The sequence below is a fragment of the Hyperolius riggenbachi genome, chromosome 3 (assembly GCF_040937935.1).
Source record: "Hyperolius riggenbachi isolate aHypRig1 chromosome 3, aHypRig1.pri, whole genome shotgun sequence".
Classification (NCBI taxonomy): Eukaryota; Metazoa; Chordata; class Amphibia; order Anura; family Hyperoliidae; genus Hyperolius; species Hyperolius riggenbachi.
The window spans coordinates 340,073,379-340,095,845 of NC_090648.1; the positions used below are offsets into that span (position 1 = coordinate 340,073,379).

At 42.3% G+C, this 22,467-nt stretch overlaps 1 protein-coding gene across 2 annotated transcripts in view; it reads right to left on the minus strand.

Moving 5' to 3' along the window:
• Positions 1-12,541: 12,541 nt before the first annotated feature.
• Positions 12,542-22,467, minus strand: part of STAB2 (stabilin 2) — a 215,994-nt gene continuing 206,068 nt past the window's right edge. For both annotated transcript variants that reach the window (XM_068276928.1, XM_068276927.1), the window contains one exon: positions 12,542-12,853. In XM_068276928.1, the coding sequence (XP_068133029.1) occupies positions 12,809-12,853 (45 nt within the window). In that variant the 3' untranslated portion in view covers positions 12,542-12,808. The remainder of the gene's footprint in view (positions 12,854-22,467) is intronic.

The window sequence follows — 22,467 nt, forward strand, 5'->3', positions numbered from 1 at the left end:
CACTGCTGAATATATGCAAATTAACCATTGTACCCTTAGAAGCTAAACACACCTCCAGAACCGCTGGAATGCAATGATGCGTCAGCTTGTTAATTTGTACAGAGCCATAATAATCCAACATGCATACAGACTGTTTCGGATTGTTCGATCCTCATCAGTGCATGGCATGGATTAATTTGGCTCTATGGAGTAGGGCTTGTAAATCCGAGAGGCACAGACTAACCAGCAAGCTCATGGTGACCCAGAACTCATTGGAGTGTGTAAGGGACTACAATGGTCCTAAAAGCCCCCTTACTAAGATGTTAAGAAAAACAAAAGTTTGCTTTCCTAAAACAGAAAGAATTTGCGATAATTCAGGTTGGAGTGAGCTTGAGATGTCTCCCAGAGCAACACTGCTGAATATATGCAAATTAACCATTGTTGCTCTGGGAGACATCTCAAGCTCACTCCAACCTGAATTATGGCAAATTCTCTCTGTTTTAGGAAAGCAAACTTTTTTGTTTTTCTTAACATCTTAGTAAGGGGGCTTTTAGGACCATTGTAGTCCCTTACACACTCCAATGAGTTCTGGGTCACCATGAGCTTGCTGGTTAGTCTGTGCCGCCAGTATAGCAAATAGGGGGAACACCCTGCTGATGTTTGATATCTGGTTTATATGAGTTTTGCATAATTCCCCCCCCCCCCCCCCCCCTGTGAGGAACAAGCCTCAGGTGCTTTTACCTCCCTTGACTCTCCCTGAACATGTGTGGATAAACACTGCAGCACTGAAGAGTGTGGAGATATGTTCCCTGCAGCAGCTCAGACTCCTCTTTGGAACCCCTGACATAGATCACATGACTGTTACTCGTATTTTTGGAGAAAGATATTTTGATTGTATTATTTTGCAAATATCCATCATTTACCTGAGGTGGGTATTGGCAGAGTTGCAAATACAATTGTATTTAGAGGTACACACTAAATAGCCCAGGTTAAAGCGGTACTTCTTAGATGGTCTTAGTAAAATGAGTCTTTTTCAGAGCAATTTTATACATTTTACTTCACATATTGTGCAGAGATCTGGGGAAAATGGAGAATCAATCGTGAGCATAAAGATAATTGTTAGACTTTTTTTTTTTTTAACATGGTGTACGGTTACCATGGTTGCAAGGATGTGTACTGTATGGTAGTTCTAGTCTAGTACATCATAACTGGCTGCAGATTACAGTGGAAAGGCACATTTAATATCAACATATACAAACAGCTGTGTCGCTATTAGTATAGACTATTCATCCATGTAACATAATTGCTGTTTTTTTTCATGTGATGCCTGTGAATGCTAAATGCAACAAAATAAGCCTATAAAAAGCAGCCATGTAATGTCACATTGGTATTCAGATTGCTGGTACTGCTCTCCCATCCTGGTACAGAGAGGAGTTTTTGTTTTTTACTCTACCGTGCGTGATTGCTTCACCTGATTGTAGTGATTGTTTGTTTGTGAGCCTTTTGATATTGGGATGTATATACATTTGTGACATATGTGCTAGGTAACACTAAAGCAATGTTTTGTTTACATAGTATATCATTTTAAGGTCCGGTTTAGGTAGAAATCGGTTATTTAAATAAGACTTTTGTTTTGCAAGTAATGGCCGTTTAAAGTGTTTTTTTTGTTTTTTAAAGCTGAGAATGTCTGAACATTTGTACATGAAATGTTTATTATAAGGTTATATAATCTGCTTATCGCTGGTGTGCAGCACTGCTCAGCCTTGCTAGGGTTTTCACATTTTAGCTCCGTAAATATAAAGGTTTGTGTGTACTGTTCAACTGATCTTTTTGGTAATGAATGTAACACATAATTTGCATGATTTGAAGGAAAATATGACTTATTTGTCCCTGGCTCCCAGAGCAAGACTTGTCCCTTGAGATTCAGAGCTTTAGGCTACTTTCCCACCAAGACATTGCGTTTTAGGGGACGTTATGGTCGCATAACGTGCCCCTAACGCAACGCATGGTGGTGTTGAAGTTGGACGTCAGATTGAGCTGCGTTATGCAGCTCCCAAAGCAGCCGCTCCAGGTTAGTGATAGGAAGTCCGGATCTTTTTAAGGATTCAGATCATTTGAATCGGATCATTGAAAAGATCCGGATCTTTGAACCGAATCATTTGAATCATTTTACTAGGGAAGCAGACTGGGTGAAATGACTAGCAGGACAGGACTTTCCCTGCACTGTACATTCTGTATGTTCCTGTTTCTTCCAGACAGACATCCACTGTGAACCGAATCTTTCATTGTGATGATCCAGATGATTCGACTCACATAAAAGATCCGGATCAAATGAACGATTCGTTTATGATCTAGACAACACTACAGTCCCACCATGAGTCACCACAGTGCAGTGAATATTAATTAGCCATGTGGCTGGCCGCGGAGGAGGAGGGGAGACCTCCTCCTCCAACATTACTGAGCATGTGCAAACAGTCTAGCGTGGCTTAGCCCACTATAATGTACAGCATGCAGCACTTTGTTTAAACGTGCTGCGTTACTATGTAACGCAATGTGGGCACTGTGAACAGCACATGGATTTTACAGTGCTGTGAGTTAGGCTGCGTTACTGGCTGCTGTAACGTGGGACTTTAACGTCCCACTGTGAAACCAGCCTTAATGCTGGGTATACACAATGAGTTCTTTTACGCAATGGCTGACTCTATATGATAGATATTTTCCGGCAGGTCTGATTTGATCTCCATTGTTTTTCTGATCGATTTTCTCACAGAGGTGAATGGAAATCGATCGGGAAAATGATCAAAACACTGGATGTAAATGTAAATCTGCCGAAAAAAACTCATTGTGTAATCCCAGCATTAAGCATACAGTAAAAAAAAAGCATTGTTCCTACTAGTTTGTCTCATCCTCATCCACACAAGTAAACTGCGTGGTTCTCTTCAGAAAGTTAATGTTTTTCCTGAAATATTGACAGTGTCACTTCCCCATCCTCCCCCCCAATCACTTGTGGGCAGCTGTGCCCATTTCCACCAGTCTTGTTGCTCCCTGGCGATTTTTATTGCAGAAGTTTAATTTCCTTTTAGATGAGGCAACAAAGAGTTAGGCTACGTTCACAGCAATGCGGCAGACTGGACGCTTTGTAATGTGGCTTATGCCAGTGCACATGGTTCATATACTGTATTATGTGTTGAACATGAGAAAGGGTGACTTTTTATCTCATTTGGCCATCTGAGGTGCAATATGCTCCACAATAGTAAAGTAATTTTTCCATTCCCCTAAAAAAATACCCACTATAGACTGAAAGTTCACCAGGTGTCACTCGTGCTGCAGAGAGAGGAAGGACACAGATCAGTGTTCTCCCCAGAATTTTTTCCCAGCCGGGTGGCATGAAAAAGTAGCTGGGTGGCATGAAAAAATTGCCCTGTGGGGCAAGATAAGAGAATGCAGGGCTGGCTCTTCACTACTTACAGCAGAGGAGGAGGTGAGCAGATGTCAGCCAGGTGCTCAACAAAACTAGCCGGGGTGGAGCATCTGGCTAAAAGAGCCTGAGGACAACACTGCAGGTGTTATACTGTCATAAAGTGTTCTGGACCTATTACTTCCAGGTTCATACTTTAGCAAGCCTCTATTTGGCATCTTGAATGTGGAGGTGGGTGGAAAGGAGGGAGAGCAGGGATCAGGACATTGTGTGTGGGTAGGGGGAATTCTGAAGCTTTATAGACTTAAGAGGTAACTTTGTAGGCTTTGATTTCTTGGAGCCTGGCAATTAATTTTACATTTCCTTGCTGCCATCGCTGAAGCTGCTGCATGCTTGTTTTTAGTCCATATTATGTAGTGTTTATTATGGGCTATAAAGGACAAGTGCTGTCACGTACTACACATCCCTGTCAATCAAAGGGATAAGGCAGGTAACTGTCATGCCAACCACAAAATTGGCCGCTTTTCTTTTTTTTAAGAAGGAGTTCTGCAATGGCAGATACATTTAGCTCAGTGCAGGATTCCTTTAAATAAGCCACAGTAGCTTTTTATCAGAGCAAACCTGAAATATAAATTTGTGGTAAAGCCATGACTCATTTAACAGGTTTTGTATCTGGCTACAGTACACGTGTATGCAGCTAGGAGCTGCTGTTAGTGACATCATCTCTTCATTTCCATATCCATTAGTATCTGTGAAAGAGCAATAAGTCCATTTATTTTAAAGATTATCCCTCTGCTGGAATTTCTAGAAAGCAGCAGTCATTGGCTGTGAGTTGTCTTGTGTAGTTTCATGTCACAGCAGATGGATTGCACTGCTGGAAGAAATATTACTGGAGTAATATTTTCATGAGTATGCTTGATTGGAGCACTGCACTTTGGCACTGGTTTTTAATACTGTATATATTCATATATGCAGATATATAACTGTATTATAGAGCTGTTCGTAGCTTTGACTGATGATGTTTAACCACTTGAGGACCCACCCTTTAACCCCCCTTAAGGACCAGCGCTGTTTTAGCTGATCTGTGCTGGTTGGGCTGTGCAGCCCCCAGCACAGATCAGGGTGCAGGCAGAGCGACCAGATCGCCCCCCTTTTTTCCCCACTAGGGGGATGATGTGCTGGGGGGGGTCTGATCGCTCCTGCCTTCCTGGGTGTTGCGGGGGGGGGGCACCTCAAAGCCCCCCTCCGCTGCGAAATTCCCCCCTCCCTCTCCTCCCTCCCTTCCCCGGAGATCCGAGGCTGCACAGGAACGGATCTGTCCTGTGCAGCCTCTAACAGGCTCCTGCCTGTCATGTGACAGCGATCCCCGGCCGCTGATTGGCCGGGGATAGCTGATCTGGTACAACGCTGCTACTATTAGCAGCGTTGTACGGATGTAAACAAAGCGGATTATTTCCTCTTGTGTTTACATTTAGCCTGCGAGCCGCGATCGGCGGCCCGCAGGCTATTCACGGAGCCCCCCGCCGTGAATTGACAGGAAGCAGTCGCTCGCGCGAGCGGCTGCTTCCTGAATAATTAGCTTGCAGCCAGCGACGCAGAACTGCGTCGCTGGTCCTGCAGCTGCCACTTTGCCGACGCGCGGTATGTGTGCGCGGTCGGCAAGTGGTTAAAAACAGACCAATTGACCATCTAGAAGTAAACAATCTTTGCAGTTCAGAGGCCAAGGGCTATAATTTGTTAGCCTGATCAATATGGAAAATACAGTATTGGGGTTTATGCTTTCCAAAGTTTTTAAACTGATCAGTAAATGTAGTGCACTACTGACACAAGCATAGATGCGTAGTCAGGTGATGTCTTCTGATGACTTTGTAGGTTATAGGTGTCAACTTTTAGGACTGCTCTGATCTTTCTATTATGCCTGAAGAAGAGACCTAAATTGTCTCTGAAGTATGAAGCTATAATATCCTTGATCAATAAAAATGTCACTTAAAGTGGCCATATTGCCAACATCGGACATGACATGCATCAGTTAGGACTGAGCCGGTATGATTATTTCATATTACATTGACAACATTATGAGCAAAGTAGGCTCCCTCACTCAGCAACTCCCAAGCTATGTCATATCAGGTGCTACCTAAGCTCTAAAGATTACATTAAAGCTGACTTACCAAGATTCTCCTGAGCTGGGGAACGGTATGTTCATACAAGTGGGGATAGGCGGTATGGGAGCTGCTCCTTTGTGCTGGTAGCAGATGACCAGAGAAGGGCAGTGGTACAGTGCTAATTTTACCCCATAAGTCATATGACATGCATCAGCTATGCACAACTGCATGGATGATCACCGCAACCACTGTCACCCATGTGTGCAGTTGATCACACCTGTTGACGTTCAGCCACTTATAAGAACTAGCTTGACTGATTGATTGAGCAAGTGTGACCAGGACTTACTGAAATTCTATGAGCACAGCCAGGATTGTTGAAAATTGTATTTGCAGTTGTGTGCTTGCAGTCATGTCTATCTTACAGGAAGTGCTCACTGCATTCACCAAACGGCATATTCACTTACCTTTCATGTTCACTGAACATGCATATATTATCAGCAAACTATTCATAGAAGGGAGGTTTCTTTTATACCTTATGGGAGATATTCGTAGACCTATGGAAGAAAGCTCTGTCTGTATGAGAAAACAACAACCTGCTATAGGAGGAGTTTCATCATTTCATTTTCTATTTGACGAGGGGTACTTTTCTCTACAAAACAACATTGGGATTTAGGCCTGCCCACATTTCGCCAATATCATACTTTACATAAATGGGTAGAAGTACATTGACCACATAGGGGGACACAGGAACAGCCAATCATTACACTAACCACATAGGGAAACACAGGAAGTTGACATGGGAACAGACAATCATTACACTGACCACATAGGGAAACACAGGAAGGTGACATGGGAACAGACAATCATTACACTGACCACATAGGGGTGGCAAAGGAACAGCCAATGTCAGTTCCGGTGTCCCCCTATGTGACCAGTGTAGTCTAGAAGTGGTCTATATTCAGTGATGCATTTTACTGACCGCTAAGTGGCTTAGAACTTCTGGTCTCTCCTTCATGAGAAAAAGCTTTAATGGAGAGTATATGAATCCCTTTTGAAGAATATCAGCATATATGTTTGTTTACATTAAGCATATTATAGTCTTGCCTTCAAATTTCCTACTTATGGAAGTAACACAACACTGTACTACTGCAGTGACCAGACATTGGCTTTGGTGCAATGCATCTAATAAAAGACTATAACCTATCTGTCCCTCAAAGTCGTCCTGGAAGGTTTGAGTTAATAGCAGTGATATGCTGATAGCCGTTTTATATGCACTATTTTTAATAGGCGTTCAAATGGGTTTTCCACATAAACCTTAAAATGGATCCTTGCTTGAAACCCTTTCTAAATATGGATCCATAGGGCCTGCCTGCTGAGGTGATCTCTAAAGATCCCCCGTGGGGATATAATAAGTGACTTCAAGCAATACATATAAATTCACCTTTTGTGTGACTAATAGTTCCTTTTCTTGTAAGAGTTGAGAATGACAACCCATACTTTCGTTTTATTTCAGCAACTTTAAAACCTCTTTCCATGGGCAGTTGAAGGCTGTGAATTCACTGCCTGTCATCTGCTCCTGTTCACTGGCTATGCGCTAGCTTACTCTTGGCATGCGCAGTGGACAGGCGATACATATGAGCAGTTACCACACAGGACTGTTTTTGGCTGCCAGTAAACCCACCACGTGTCAAACCTGACATGCGCATTGTTGCCAAATGCTACTATTTAGCTGCAGGTAGTTGCCAGGAGGCTGAAGTGCCCAACAAGCACTCCTGAGGAAAATATTTTATTTTTGCATTTTCTGATTATTTGGACCTACATTTTCACAGAAGGCAACCACTGCTTGTGGAATTTTTCATTATATTCTCCGTTTCTATTTCCAGAACTAGGGATGCAAGTGTGGTAATTCTGAGTTGATGCAGTATTATATAGATTCTGGAAATGTATGCAGCTTAAAAGTGGCCTGCGAAGGTGGAATTTGATTGGTCCATTTTTAAGCTGCATGTATTTTCATACAGATCTTGCATAATCCTGGATTAACTCTCTCACTGACCATCCATTTCCAGAACCAGATGACAACTTTATCCTGGTTATAACTGATGAATGTTGATGGACCTCCACATGCACAACTGAGCTCCTCGTGCATTTGGGTATTGGAGACTAGGGATTGTCAGTAAGGTGCAAATACCACTGTGCTTATGCAGAATTATGCAAGTGTATTCAGCTTGAAAATAGAGCAATAATATTCCGCTGAGGTGAAATTAGATTGGTTCGTTTACATAATTACCGTTTTTTTCGGCGTATAAGACGCTCCAGAATATGACGCACCCAGGTTTAGAGGGTAAAAACCAGGGAAAAAAATATATTTACTAAACCTGGTGCGTCCATATTCCAGGAGCATCCTGTACTGTCCCTCATGTGTCCTTCTTTCCCCCCAGGTGTCCCCTTCTGTCCTCACAGGAGTGCTCAATTTGTTCCCAGGTGTCCTCCCGTTCCCCCCAGGTGTCCCCACTCTGTTCCTAGGTGTCTCTTTCTACCTCCCCTGTGTTGCCATTTCACTCTCCCGTGTCCCCGCTACAGTTAGCGTGTGTCCCTGCTCCCTTTTTTAAATAGTGTATATAGGCAGGCTTTGCCTCACCCATGTCGCCACTTCCTGCCCCCGTTGCCCGCTGAAGTGTATAGAGGCAGGCTTTGCCTCCCCCATGTCGCCGCAGCCTGTCACCGTGTCCCCGCTGCCCGTTAAAGTGTATGGAGGCAGGCTCTTACCTCTCCAGCAGCGCCCGAGGGGATAGCCGACCTCTTCACCGCTGCACTTCTCGCTCTAGTGTTGGCTTGTACTGACGCGTCATCAGTACAAGCCAACACTAGAGCGAGAAGTGCGGCGGTGAAGAGGTCGGCTATCCCCTCGGGCGCTGCTGGAGAGGTAAGAGCCTGCCTCCATACACTTTAACGGGCAGCGGGGACACTGTGACAGGCTGCGGCGACATGGGGGAGGCAAAGCCTGCCTCTATACACTTCAGCGGGGACAGGAAGTGGTGACATGGGGGAGGCAAAGCTTGCCTATATACACTTAAACTGGCAGCAGGGATGCTGGGAAAGGAAGTGGGGACATGGGGAGGCAAAACCTGCCTACATACACTTCAACGGGCAGCGGGGACATGGGGACAGGAAGCGGCGGGATGGGGGAGGCAAGGCCTGCCTCTATACACTTAAACAGGCAGCGGGGACACAGGTTAACTGTAGCGGGGCCACAGTGAAAGTAGCGAGGACACAGAGAAGGGAAGCAGAGGCACAGGAGAGAGCAGGCAGGGAATCCCCGATGTCAGCGGTTCATAACAGCGTGCGTTCGTAAGTTGGGGATTCCCTGCCTTTGCCATATAAGACGCAGGGACTTTTTCTCCCCATTTTTTAGGGAGAAAAAGTGCGTCTTATATGGCGGAAAATATGGTATACAAAATTTGCTTAATCCTGCATCATTTCACACTTATTTGCATCTCATTGACAAGCCTTTTTGGCACTGTAGTATTCCTCACAGAAGAGGATGATGGTGTTCCCCATATTGTACTTCTTAGGCCTCTTGCAGGGCAACTGTCAGCAGCTCCACATCTCCTAGCATTTCACGACGCGTTTCTTGAAAAGAATCCGGAACAGAAGCTACGTTTACGTTGTGTAAGATAAAACTGTGGTAAACTGTCGTTTTAATTATATGCAAATGACATGCTAGTTGCACAATGCCATTTTGATAAACAGAATTTGTATGCATAGAGTTCCAAGAGCTGTAAAATTGCATTTTAGTATATTTAGATTATACTGTATTTCATTTTTAGGCCAGAGAAGTGTATGTCAAGTCTTTATTCAAAATATTTTCGTTTGTCAACTGCAATCAAAATCCATACCAGATTTATGTTTGTGATAAAAATACAGCTATAAGTTAATGAATGTATTGCAATCTGTACTGTACCAAATTGGCAGGTTAGTACAAACTGTCCGTAATAATCTTAAAATTATAATAAATTCATGATTATTTCAGTTTATGTGTTGTGTGATTTCTTGCAGAGGCTTAAAGTATCCTCAAAAGTGGCTAACCGTGAATTCACCACCTAACAGTGACAGGGTAGAACATGTATACCGTTACTAGCTTCCTTTTTAAAAAAAAAAAAAAAATCCTACTTTTCTGACTTTGTTAGACTTGATTTATGCTCTGTGCAATGCGTTGTATGTGTACTGCAATGGACACAATCTAGTTTCAATGTACCCTAAGGCAGGGAACACGTTATATTTGTGGGCGTTTTGCATAGCACTAGCCATTTATAGCCAATGGCTCATTTGGGAATTGCACGGCGCTCTCATTTTAATGAAGGAAAAGTCTATTCCCTGCCTGATAACTAAATCAAAAGGCATAAAATGTCAGCTTCCACATATTCTAACTGTAAGTTTTCTTTAGCCCATTCGCGTTCCGTTGTTTTCACTTGAGCAATGTTCACCTCCCATTGATTAGCCTATAACTTTATCACTACTTATCACAATGAGCTGATCTATGGCCTGGTGCACACCAGAGGAGTTTTTCTGAGCGTTTTGAGTTTTTTAATCTGCTGCTAATGTTATCCTATGTGTCTGTGCACACTGGAGCAATGAGGTTTTGTAAAAAACCCCATAGCATTACATTGGGAAGAGCTTTTGAAACCTCTAAAAGCTCTTCCCAATGTAATGCTATGTTTTTTTTTTACAAAACCTCATTGCTCCAGTGTGCACAGACACATAGGATAACATTAGCAGCAGATTTAAAAACTCAAAACGCTCAGAAAAACTCCTCTGGTGTGCACCAGGCCTAAATCTTGTTTTTTCCGCCACCAATTAGGCTTTTTTTTTGGGGGGGTACATTTTGCTAAGAGCCACTTTACTGTAAATGCATTTTAACAGGAAGAATAAGAAAAAAACGGAAACAATTCATTATTTCTCAGTTTTCAGCCATTATAGTTTTAAAATAATACATGCCTCTATAATTAAAACTCATGTATTGTATTGTATTTGCCCATATGACCTGGTTATTACACCGTTAAAATTATGTCCCTATCACAATGTATGGCGACAATATTTTATTTGGAAATAAAGGTGCATTTTTTCCGTTTTGCATCTATCACTATTTACAAGTTTAAAATTAAAAAAATATAGAAATATTTCATCTTTACATTGATATTTAAAAAGTTTAGACCCTTAGGTAAATATTTACATGTTTTTGTTTTTTTTATTGTAATGTTTTTTTTTTTTGTTTTTTTTTATATTAAACATTTTATTTGGGTATTTTTGGGATGGTGGGATGTAAACCATAGTTTTATAATGTAAATGTGTGTTTAGTTTTATTTTTTTTACTTTTAGTTGTAGTTTTACTGTTTGGCCACAAGATGGCGGCCATGAGTTTGTTTACATGACGTCACTCTAAGCGTAACATATGCTTAGAGACGCATGAGGGACGTTGCAGCCAGAAAAAGTGCAGCTTCCGAGAGAAGCTGTCGCTTTTTCAGCGGGGGAGAGGAATCAGTGATCGGGCACCATAGCCCGATTCACTGATTGCCTAGCTAACGAACTGCGGGCCGGGAGCGCGCGATTGGCTGCGGGAGCGCGCATGGTTCCTGGACGTAGAAACTACGTCCAGAAACTAGAATAGGTTAAGCAAGGACAGTATTATTGGGCATGCTTTTGTAATGGGATATAGGCTATCTGCATGTGTTTGTTGAATACCGGTATTTGTAGAAAGCATTACATCAATATAAAATTGTTTAAATGTGTTTTTAAAACCCAATTCCACCCTCCTATATCCGGTTTCAATAATTTTTATTGAGAAAAACATTTTAAACATTTTTTAACAGTCAAAGTTTTAAATTTGACATAAGCAGTGACAGTGTATCAATTTACATTGTATAACATATATCATAAAGTTGGATGTTTCACAGAGTATGTGTTCAAGTATAACAAACAGTCATTTATATATGCAGACGGTCGATCAATGGTGGCAAACAATCAATAACAGAATAGAAGAATATTGTGGATAATAATTTGGAGACGTAGAGAACTTTATTAATTGTTCTTGATTCTGATGGAACGTTGAGTGGGCACAATTCAGCCAGTATGATATGGTAGTAGGTGTGTTATTCATTGAGTTTTGAAGGAAAGAATAGTATTGATGGTTTCTATTGTTATAATGAGTGAGTCTGGGTTAATTTCCTTAGTTTGCTCTATCATATTGTGGTTATATTTACATAGTAAATTTTGTAGTAGATTTTATATATTGTTGGCACACATATTTAGATATTACAGTATCAAAAATAACACAAGGTCAACAATAGAAGCTATACCAACACCCAAATTATCAAATAAACACATGTCTAGGCCTAATGAAATCACAACATGTATTGTAATATAATTCCATCTTATTGGAATTGCTCCCCAGGATCTCTGTGGGAAGGTCTTAACCTTCCATTTCCTGGGTTGAGTGATACCACCTATACCACTTATACTAAGAAATTACAATACCAGCTGCTTCTTCACCCTCCTATATCCATTGTAGGTAAAGGTGAATAGGGCCTTATGGCTTTCTGTGCCTTGAGAGTGTGCTCACACACATTAGGAGGAGTGGGAGTAATCCTGGAAATGCACAATGAGTTTTTTCAGCAGATACATGGCTTGATAGATCATTTCTGACAGGTCCAATCTGATTTTCGATCGTTTTTCTGATCAATTCGTATAGAAGGGCTCAGAAAATCGATTAACGAGAAACTATTGAAACCAGATTGGACCTGCCGGAAATTGAGCCATCTATCTGCCCAAAAAAAGGTCACCTGTTCCAGAGTGGGCAGCACTGGACTTCCATAAAGGAGATGCAAATTGACATACTAGAGCCTCCTTAGGTAGGGTTTTTGCGGTTCCTGGCTGAGGTTTAGTGTGTGTGTGTGTGTGTGTGTGTGTTTATAATAATGTATGTGCATGTCTGGTGTTTTTTTTACTTTAGAACAGATGTTCTGTAATAAAAAGTCACATTAAATAATTATTTATTAAAATGTTTATTTACAATTTCACAGAAAAAGACCAGGTAAGCTGGTGAAATCTTACAGAGCAAGGCTCCTTCTTCTATACAGAAGCAGAAACTGTACATGTAGACAAGGAAAGATTGCTATATTTATAATCACATAGCTTTGCTTTATTTTATTGGTCGAGATGGTTTTGCCAACTGATTTTGTTTCAATTCCTCTTATTGCATAAGGAAATCTGATGTCACTGTTCTTGTGAACAAAACTAAATCATTTTCTGTTTTCTATTTGATTAGACCACCAATAGAGACCAACGGTTCATCAGAGTCCTGAAAGAAAGGACAAATAATTCATTAATAACCTATTCTGAAGTATGTGACTTCCCTGTGAAAACACTGATACCGGTTAATCCTGCTAAATTGTGTAACTACAAGTGTTTTGCATGTAAACAGTCATAAAAGGTAACAATATAAGCAAATTGTTTTAGTACACTTGTACTGGTCTTCACAAAATTGTCTGATAAAGTTATAGTAGTCAGACCTAATGTGCAGATAAGAGATCATAGATATACAATTAAATGGTCCTTTCACATTGTGCTGTGATACCACCGCAACTGTGCTGAAAAATCACACTACGTGTTAGCCATGCAACTATACAGTAAGATGAAAGTATGCTTCACCGCATATGTTAAACGCACAAGTTGCCCAGCATGCTATGTGTTACTCTGTCCAGGGCTGGACTTAAGCTTAAGCCGCATAGGCCATGGCCTAGGGCACCACAGGATACCTATACTGGAGGGAGAGGTCATCTAACCAACTATACTGAAAGGGGGCGGATGCTGACAGTGGCCTTGGGTGGTAAATAATACAAATCCAGCCCTGACTTAGCAGTGTGCCAAGGGTATGAATCCATGTGTCTTCTCTTTCTATAAAGAGAAGGTCCTGGTCACCTTCTGTCTTTGGAGAGGTGATCCAGTTAATCATCATTCCTCTTAGTTAATTTGTTTGAAAAAGACCTTAGAAATCATTCACTGGTAAGGTCTCTACCCTCTAGCGACCTTTGCTGAGCGCCAGTGATTTGAAAAGCTCTTGCTAATGCAATGCTATAGGGGATTTTTACATAATCACATTACTCAAGTAGGATCACACCCATAGCATTACATTAGCAAGTTCTTTTCACATGACAAGCGCTTAGTAGCGTACTGCTAGTGGGTTCGAGGCCTAACAAGTTTTAAACAATATGCTACCAGGGAGGTTTCAAGTCTCTTTACAGAGGCAACGTCAAAGGAAATGGTTGGCGAGATGATCATCATTTTTTTTTTTTTTTTACTTCCATACTTATGTTGTAGCCTGAGACATGTTACCTGGATTATTCAATATAAACTCCTGGATTTAATGTACTTCCATCTGAGTTGCAGATCTGTCTGGTGGACTACAGAATACATCACAGTCAGTTTTAGTCAGGGATCAAACTTGCAGTTTTCTGGACAATAAGTGCTTGAAATGTGAAAAACACATGCGTCCAAAACTGTGCAACAAACCTTTTTTCCCACATGTGAAAATTTGTATTAGATGTGAATGAGCCCATTCTTTTACATGGATCATCAGTTCTAATAATACTTAGGCCTGGTTCACACTACTCAAAATGTTTTTGTTTAGCGTAATTAAACAAAATGGATTGGCATGGATGTGAATGGATCCTATGTAAAGCAAATTATGAGTTCACATTAGTCCATTCAGAATGCATACGTTCAGTCCATTCTGACTGGTGTTACACAAGTATGGGTCCTGCCCGATTATTCCAGATCAGATGAAGCGGATGCTGACCTGTAATTAATGGTAGCTTATAAACCATCTCTCAGTAGTCCGTGGTCAGTAGGCTACTTGGGGTTTATTTGGCATATGCATAAGCTTGCATACAGTATTTTAAATCTCTTGAGACCGAGTTTCCACTAAATGTGAATCTTTTTGTTTCCTTGTGCCCAAATTCGCATGTCAATAAAAATACATGGGTTAGTATGCATTAATTAAAGCAAATTTTCATTTGAGTTTTTTTACCCTGGGAAAAAACCACTGAGGGCTGGAACCCACTAGCAGTACGTTACTAAGCGCTTGTGATTTGAAAAGCTCTTGCTAAGGTTTAGCAATGGGTGTGATTCCACTTTAGGGATGTGATTTTTAAAAAAAAAATCCTCCATAGCATTGCATTAGCAAGAGCTTTACAAATCATTGGTGCTTAGAAATGAGCTGCTAATGGGTTCCAGGTCTTACAGCCTGCTACATTTTTTCGCATGCTACACTAGTTCACATCTGAGTCATGTATAATGGTCTCAATGACTCCACAGGTGAAATGCAAACATTCACATATATTTTACAAGGAAGGAGGAAGTTGTGATTATGCATGCAAATATTTGCAGATTTTTCTTATGCAAACCTGTAGTGAAGATTGGCACTAACTGTTTATTTACAGATAATGGCCTCAATTCACTAAGCTTAACTCCTGTCTTTGTGATAACTGTAAAACAGCTCAGAAGAGTTATTAAAGACAGGAGTTAAGCTTAGTGAATTGAGGCCATTGTTTTTCAAAAGAATTGTGTGCTTTGAGGAAAAATATCAACATTATTCTGAAAATATGGTCATTTGTTTTACTTTTACCTCCCAATATGTTGTGGCCTGCTTAGTTACTAAGGGCCCTTTTCCACCAGCGCGTTTGCGCTGGCTGAATCGCAAAACCGCAAACCGCTAGCGATTTTACAATCGCTACGGTTTGCTTTTTAACATAGGAATCGCGGTAGGTCATTTCCACTACCGCAATTCGCTTTTGTCGGGAACGCGAACGCGCGGCGGAGCGATAATTGCCGCGATTTTGCTATGCAGTGCATAGCAAAATCGCGGCCGCAAACGTCGGGGGAATCGCCGGTTTTGCGATTCAGCAATCGCTAGCGTTCAGCATGAACGCTAGCTATTGCAGGTGGAAAAGGGCCCTAAAGACCAGTAAATACAGAATTGTAGTCATGGAGACCCAATGTGAGATGAATACAGAAATTATGTTGCTAACTTGCCATTTCTTGAACCTGCCATGCTGAAGCATGGTCCCATGCAGCACTGATTGTACTTGGTGTCAGGGGCGTCGCTAGCCCTATTTTAGGGGACACGTGCCCCAATATGGCCTTAGGGTGCCCCCAATCTATTTTATGGGGCGCCCAACACAAGTGCCCCCAATGTATAATGATTTAGCAACAAACGTGGCTGCTGTTCACTCGATACAGCAGCCGCCAAAATCTTCCGGCTCCCGACATCACCTGCAAAATGTGACAGGCAGCATCCGGTATCCACTTCCGCCCCCTGCCCCAATCAGAAGCGGAGCACCTGGCAGGGAGTGTGGAGTTGCATTAAAAGGCAGGGGGCTGGAGTCGTGGAGCTTGAGTAGCTCCGCCCCTGCACATGTAGAGGAGATGCCTTTTGCCTGCCTGGTGCCCGCTGCCCCCCCCCGTAGACCCTCATGGCAGACTGGTGTGAGGAGTTGGATTCAGCCTGCAGCAGCGCTGGACTCCTCACACAGACACAGCCAGAGATGGCCCCTCCTCCCACCTCACTGCCAGCGCGGGAACATTGAGGGAGAAGCTCAGCTCTGCAGCATGACTGAAAGGCTTGAAGAGCGATTGAACAAGCCTCTGCTGCAGAGCCATCCGTTGGGGGAGAAGAACAGCTACAGCCAGATCCAGCCAGGAGGTCAGGACCCCGGGAGAATGCAGTCTCGGAAGCTGGTGTTAACCCTGTGTGTGGCAGACTGCAGAGACTCCAGACGGGGAGGAGGTATGTATATACTCTGCCTGGCTTGTTGTGTGTGTCTGTCTGTCTGTGCCTCCTCCTCTGTGCCAAGTGTGTGTGTGTCTCTGTATGTGTGTTTGTGTCACGTTGTGTGTGTCTGTCTGTGCCCCCTCCTCTATGCCCCCTCCGCTGTACCCAAAAGTTTGTGTCACGGTGTGTGTGTCTGTGGCCCTCCTCTATTCCCCATTTTGTGTGTATGTATCTGTGCCCCAACCTCCATGTTGCATGTACAGTATGTCAGTATAAGCTGTTACTCTGTGCCCAAACTAGCTGCAGTAGCTGTGCTGATCTCTGCTACCTCCAATATGTCCAGTATAAGTTGTTACTCTGGGCTTGTACTGATAGTAAACTGGCTGCAGCGTGTGCTGATCTCTGCTACCTCCAGTATGTACAGTATAACCTGTTACTCTGTGCCTGGGCTGATAGTAGACTAGCTGCAGCGTGTGCTGATCCCTGCTACCACCTGTATGTACAGTATAATCTGTTACTCTGTGCCTATAGTGAGAGAAAACTAGCTGCAGTGTGTGCTGATCTCTGCTACCTCCAGTATGTCCAGTATGTACAATATAAGTTGTTACTTTGGGCTTGTACTGATAGTAAACTAGCTGCAGTGTGTGCTGAGCTCTGCTACCTCCAGTATGTACAGTATAACCTGTTACTCTGTGCCTGGACTGATAGTAGACTAACTGCAGCGTGTGCTGATCCCTGCTACCACCTGTATGTACAGTATCATCTGTTACTCTGTGCCTGTAGTGAGAGTAAACTAGCTGCAGCGTGTGCTGATCTCTGCTACCTCCAGTATGTACAGTATAAGCTGTTACTCTGGGCCTGTACTGATTGTAAACCAGCTGTGTTGTGTGCTCATCCCTGCCACCTCATCCCTACAGTATTAACTGTAAAGCCTGGTACACACATACAATTTTGAATAGCCAATTTTACTACTTATAGGTATTATGAGATCTCAGCTCTGTTTATAGTCTGTTAACGCTCATACTACATACAGTTGGTCAAATTGGTCAGTGATTGACCAGTCAAACTTGAATGTGTGTATGCATCTTTAATCTAAGCCTACACTGATAAACTATATAAAGGATAGGGGGCTACATCCAACATTTTGATTGGCAGGCCCATTATTATTATTAGGTTACACCACTGTTAAGTTCATTTAATTTGGTCCCACCCATGGCCATGCCCACACACTGCAGGCCACACCCATTTTTGCCACGGCACGCTACGCGCGCCACAGGTCCTTCTGGTGGTGCCCATGAGTGCCCCCGATCTTTTAGGATCCTAGCAACGCCCCTGCTTGGTGTTCTGGCATTCCCCAATGTCCAGCGCTGTGCAAATTCAAATCTGTGCACATTTGTCTGAGCTTGACTTTGTTGTAGTGGCCACCCTAGTGACGTAACTGTACCACCCACCTTTCCTTCACATGAAGAAGGATAGTCTGGCAAGGGGAAGGTGGGCAGAGAGTGACACTATGGCCTCAATTCACTAAGATCATGCTGGAGATAATAAGGCAAGGTGAGAGAGTTATCTTATCTCTTCATTCCTTACGTTACTCTCCTCTGTAGTTAATTTACCTCCTCTGTAGTTATTTTCACACGCAGTTAATGAACATCCTGTCTTTAACTCTGGAGTTATTTTAAGGATTAAAGAGTTACCTTAAAGACAGAAGAGTTAACTTTAGGTTTGCCTGAGGTAAAAATTTTCCTGAATACTACATGCCTTATCACCATGGTAACAACTCTAGAAGAGTTATTAAAGACAGGAGATAAGCTTAGTGAATTGAGGCCTATGTCCAAGTCGATCCATACTGACTGTATTGTCAGTGGACTTTACATGGAGCTTGACACAGAGGAATACTTCAATATGGTAACACAATTCAGAACATGAATGGTACGGACCATAGCTATGCAGTTATAGTGCTGTATGGGATGAACTTACTCAAGTAACTTAAGACCGTTAAAATTAGCCTGTAGTGACGGGAGGACAATTAGTTACAGGCTCAGAAAATGTGTAGATTGTGTTCTTGTTCTTCTGACTGCATGCTTATTGCAGGCGTGGCTCAAACCATTAAGTCCAAAATCTAAGCACAACCATTACGTTATCAACACTGTAAAAAGGATTTATAGATGCAGCCATTAGATTTCCTTAATTTTTGCATGCACATCCCAGGCTGCTTTTTTTTTTTTAATGGGACTGCTGACGATGAGGGCCTATCCTCCCACATGAGTGTGCGCTCCATGCATTAGTTCCCTCACTTATAGTGTGCATGAAGAGCTCTGTACCTTTTTATGTAACACCTTACAGTGCACACCTGATGTGTTCCAGCACCCACATTAAACCTTTTAAATAACTCTCAAACATGTATGAAAGGGAGAAAGACATTACTTCCTTTTAAGGGCATGTACACACATCCATTTTTTTATTGGCCAATTTTACCACTTCATGTAGTATGAGAGCCTACCTACACAATCAGCTTATAGTGCTCAAAATCTACTGGCTCTCATACTACATGGAAGTGGTCAAATTGGCCATTAAAATGGGGAATGGTGGAGAGAGATCCCTTTTACCAGCTACAAGTCGTAAATGTAGGTGTGACTCTCACACAAGTCGAGCCATATGCCTTTCTTCACTGAATCAGACCTAAATTTCTCAACCCATACCCGAGGATATACGTTAAGCCATATACACAAACCTGAGATGGGGAGCAAGTTCTATTTTACTTACCTGGGGCTTCTTCTAGCCCCCCCCCCCCCCCCCATTATTTTACAGATCATTAAGTTTCCTCCGCTCTGTTGTGCATGCGGCCCGAGGAGGCACGTGGCCAGGATTGTGCATGCACAGTAGCTTGCAACTGGTCTAGTCGACTAGCTTTCGGGGGCACAGCAGCACAACGAAGCGGACCAGAAGGAAACAGAGAAATTGTATGGCTACAGGGCTTCAAGAAGCTTCAGGTAAGCAGACTTTTCACTTCTCCATTTTCAAAAGAAGCAAGGGTAGAAACTGGTGTCAGGCAGGGGAACAGACGCAGAGAAATTTGAAGATCATGATTTCTGGATATAATTAATACTATTTCTAATAATAATTTCTGGCTATTAGATTTTAGCCTAACAGCTTGGAAAGCAATACTGACCTATTTATATGACTAAAAATACTTTTTGTTTTTTTTAAATAACTACCGGTATATTAACTGCTTTTTGTCACTTGGCCTGTAGATCAGCTGCAGCACTAAATGTCATTTTGACTTAACACTTATGTCAATATGTAATTGGCTCTGATGATTTGTACTGTGCATGATTTAGGCATTGTGACTAATTGGCAAAGGTTTCACTGCGTGAGCCCTGGAAGCCTTCCGAAATTTAATAGGCTGCACTTTAAATAGGCACTCTCTCTCTTCTGCCACTGGTACGTCATAGTTCCCTGCACACTGTTCTGCTGGCCAAGTACGAAACATTTCACTCATGAAATTCTATGCAAGCTACTCAGCTTTCTCTAGATGGTAACTACACTCACGGGAAGATTAGTAGTAACAGCGAAATAACACCTTAGCTGGCATACCATGGAGCCTATGTATAAACCATCAGAATTAATAGAATAGATTGTTTGCCTATTTACTGCATTTAACTTCCCTGGGAATTTTCTTGGCTTATTTTTACTGTATTCACACAGGGGCAGAACACTATGTAAACAAAAGTTTGCTTTCTTAAAACAAAGTGATGCACTGGGAGACATCTTAGATCTCACTCCAACCTGAATTATTGCAAATTATCCATTGTTGTCCCTGTGAGCTAAACACACCTCCAGATCCACTGCAATGCTAGAATGTGTCAGCTTTTTAATATAACAGAGCCACATTAATCCAACATGCATACAGACTGTTTTGGATTGGTTGATCCTCATCCGTGCATGGCATGAATTATTGTGGCTCTATGGAGTAAAACTTGATACACCCAGAGCTACAGATCGCCCAGCAAGCTCATGGTGAACCAGAACTCCTAGGAGTGTGTAAGGGGCTGCAATGAACCAAAAAGCCCTCTTACTAAAATGAAAACAAAAAAGTTTGCTTTCTAAAAACTACATAAAATAGACCGAACATGCTGCTAAGCAGAGAGCCCAACAGGCATGTCTGCACATTGATCACCTGAACTGGTCATGGAATACTAATCACTGCACCACATTTCTATACCCTGAAACAGTAAGGATGAGTGAGCACAATTTTGCTAGAAAGTAAACTGTAACTATGTGTGCAAGCAGATGGCAGAGAGTTAATTTACAGTAGTTTGCAAAAGTATTCGTCCCCCTTGAAGTTTTCCACAATTTGTCATATTACCACAAACATTAATCAATTGTATTGGAATTCCACGTGAAAGACCAATACAAAGTGGAATCATGTATAATTTTCGTTCCACTTCTCACATGTACACCAAACATTAAAAAAAAAAAAAAAATAACTGCAAGGTGGGGTGTGCGTAATTATTCAGCTCCCTGAGTCACTACTTTGTAGAACCACCTTTTGCTGCAATTACAGCTGCCAGTCTTTAAGGCCCCGTTCAGACTATGAGCGTTCCTAGACGTTTTTAGAGAACACATACGGGCCGAGTTTCCGCATAGAAACGGCTAGTAATGTTTTTCAAATAGACTGGTTCGCATACGTTTCTTGTCCGCATTGCTGCATGCAGTTCTGTGCGGTACGCACAGAAACGTACACAAGGATAGTCTCTGGACGTGTATCAAAAATGCGTAGTATTGCGTTTTTTGCACAAGTTTCCCTCTGCATTTCCCATAATTCTTTACTGTTTCCTGTGTGAAAAACGCAATAGAAAACGCATTTGAACGCAAGAAAACGCATGCATTTTTCAACTTGCGTTTTCTTTGCATCTCTGCGTTCTGCAAACTCGCATAGTCTGAACAGGGCCTTAGGGTATGTCTCTACCAGCTTTGCACATCCAGAGACTGAAATCCTTGCCCATTCTTTGCAAAACAGCTCCAGCTCAGTCAGATTAGATGGACAGCGTTTGTGAACAGCAGTTTTCAGATCTTGACACAGATTCTCGATTGGATTTGGATCTGGACTTTGACTGGGCCATTCTAAAACATGGATATGTTTAGTTTTAAACCATTCCATTGTTGCCCTGGCTTTATGTTTAGGGTCGTCTCACTGGAAGGTGAACCTCCGCCCCAGTCTCAAGTCTTTTTCAGACTCCAAGAGGTTTTCTTCCAAGATTGCCCTGTATTTGGCTCCATACATCTTCCCATCAACTCTGACCAGCTTCCCTGTCCCTACTGAAGCAGAAGCACCCCCAGAGCATGATGCTGCCACAACCATATTTGACAATGGGGATGGTGTGTTCAGAGTGATGTGAACCACATAGCGGTTTGCATTGGCCAAAAAGTTCCATTTTAGTCTCATCTAACCAGAGCACCTTCTTCCTCGTTTGCTGTGTCCCCCACATGGCTTGTGGCAAACTGCAAACAGGACTTCTTACGCTTTTCTGTTAACAATGGCTTTCTTCTTGCCACGCTTCCATAAAGGCCAACTTTTGTGCAGCGCACGACTAATAGTTGTCCTATGGACAGATTCCCCCACCTGAGCTGTAGATCTCTGCAGCTCATCCAGAGTCACCATGGGCCTCTTGACTGCATTTCTGATAAGCACTCTCCTTGTTTGGCCTGTGAGTTTAGGTGGACGGCCTTGTCTCGGTAGGTTTACAGTTCTGCCATACTACTTCCATTTCTGAATGATCGCTTGAACAGTGCTCCGTGGGATGTTCAAGGCTTTGGAAATCTTTTTGTAGCCTAAGTCTGCTTTAAATTTCTCAATAACTTTAGCCCTGACCTGTGTGGTGTGTTCTTTGGACTTCACGGTGTTGTTGCTCCCAATATTCTCTTAGACAACCTCTGAGGCCATCACAGAGCGGCTGTATTTGTACTGACATTAGATTACACACAGGTGCACTCTATTTAGTCATTAGCACTCATCAGGCAATGTCTATGTGCAAATGACTACACTCAGACCAAAGGAGGCTGTATAATTATGCACACCCCACTTTGCAGTCATTTATTTGTAAAAAAAAATGTTTGAAATCCTGTATGATTTTTTTGTTTCA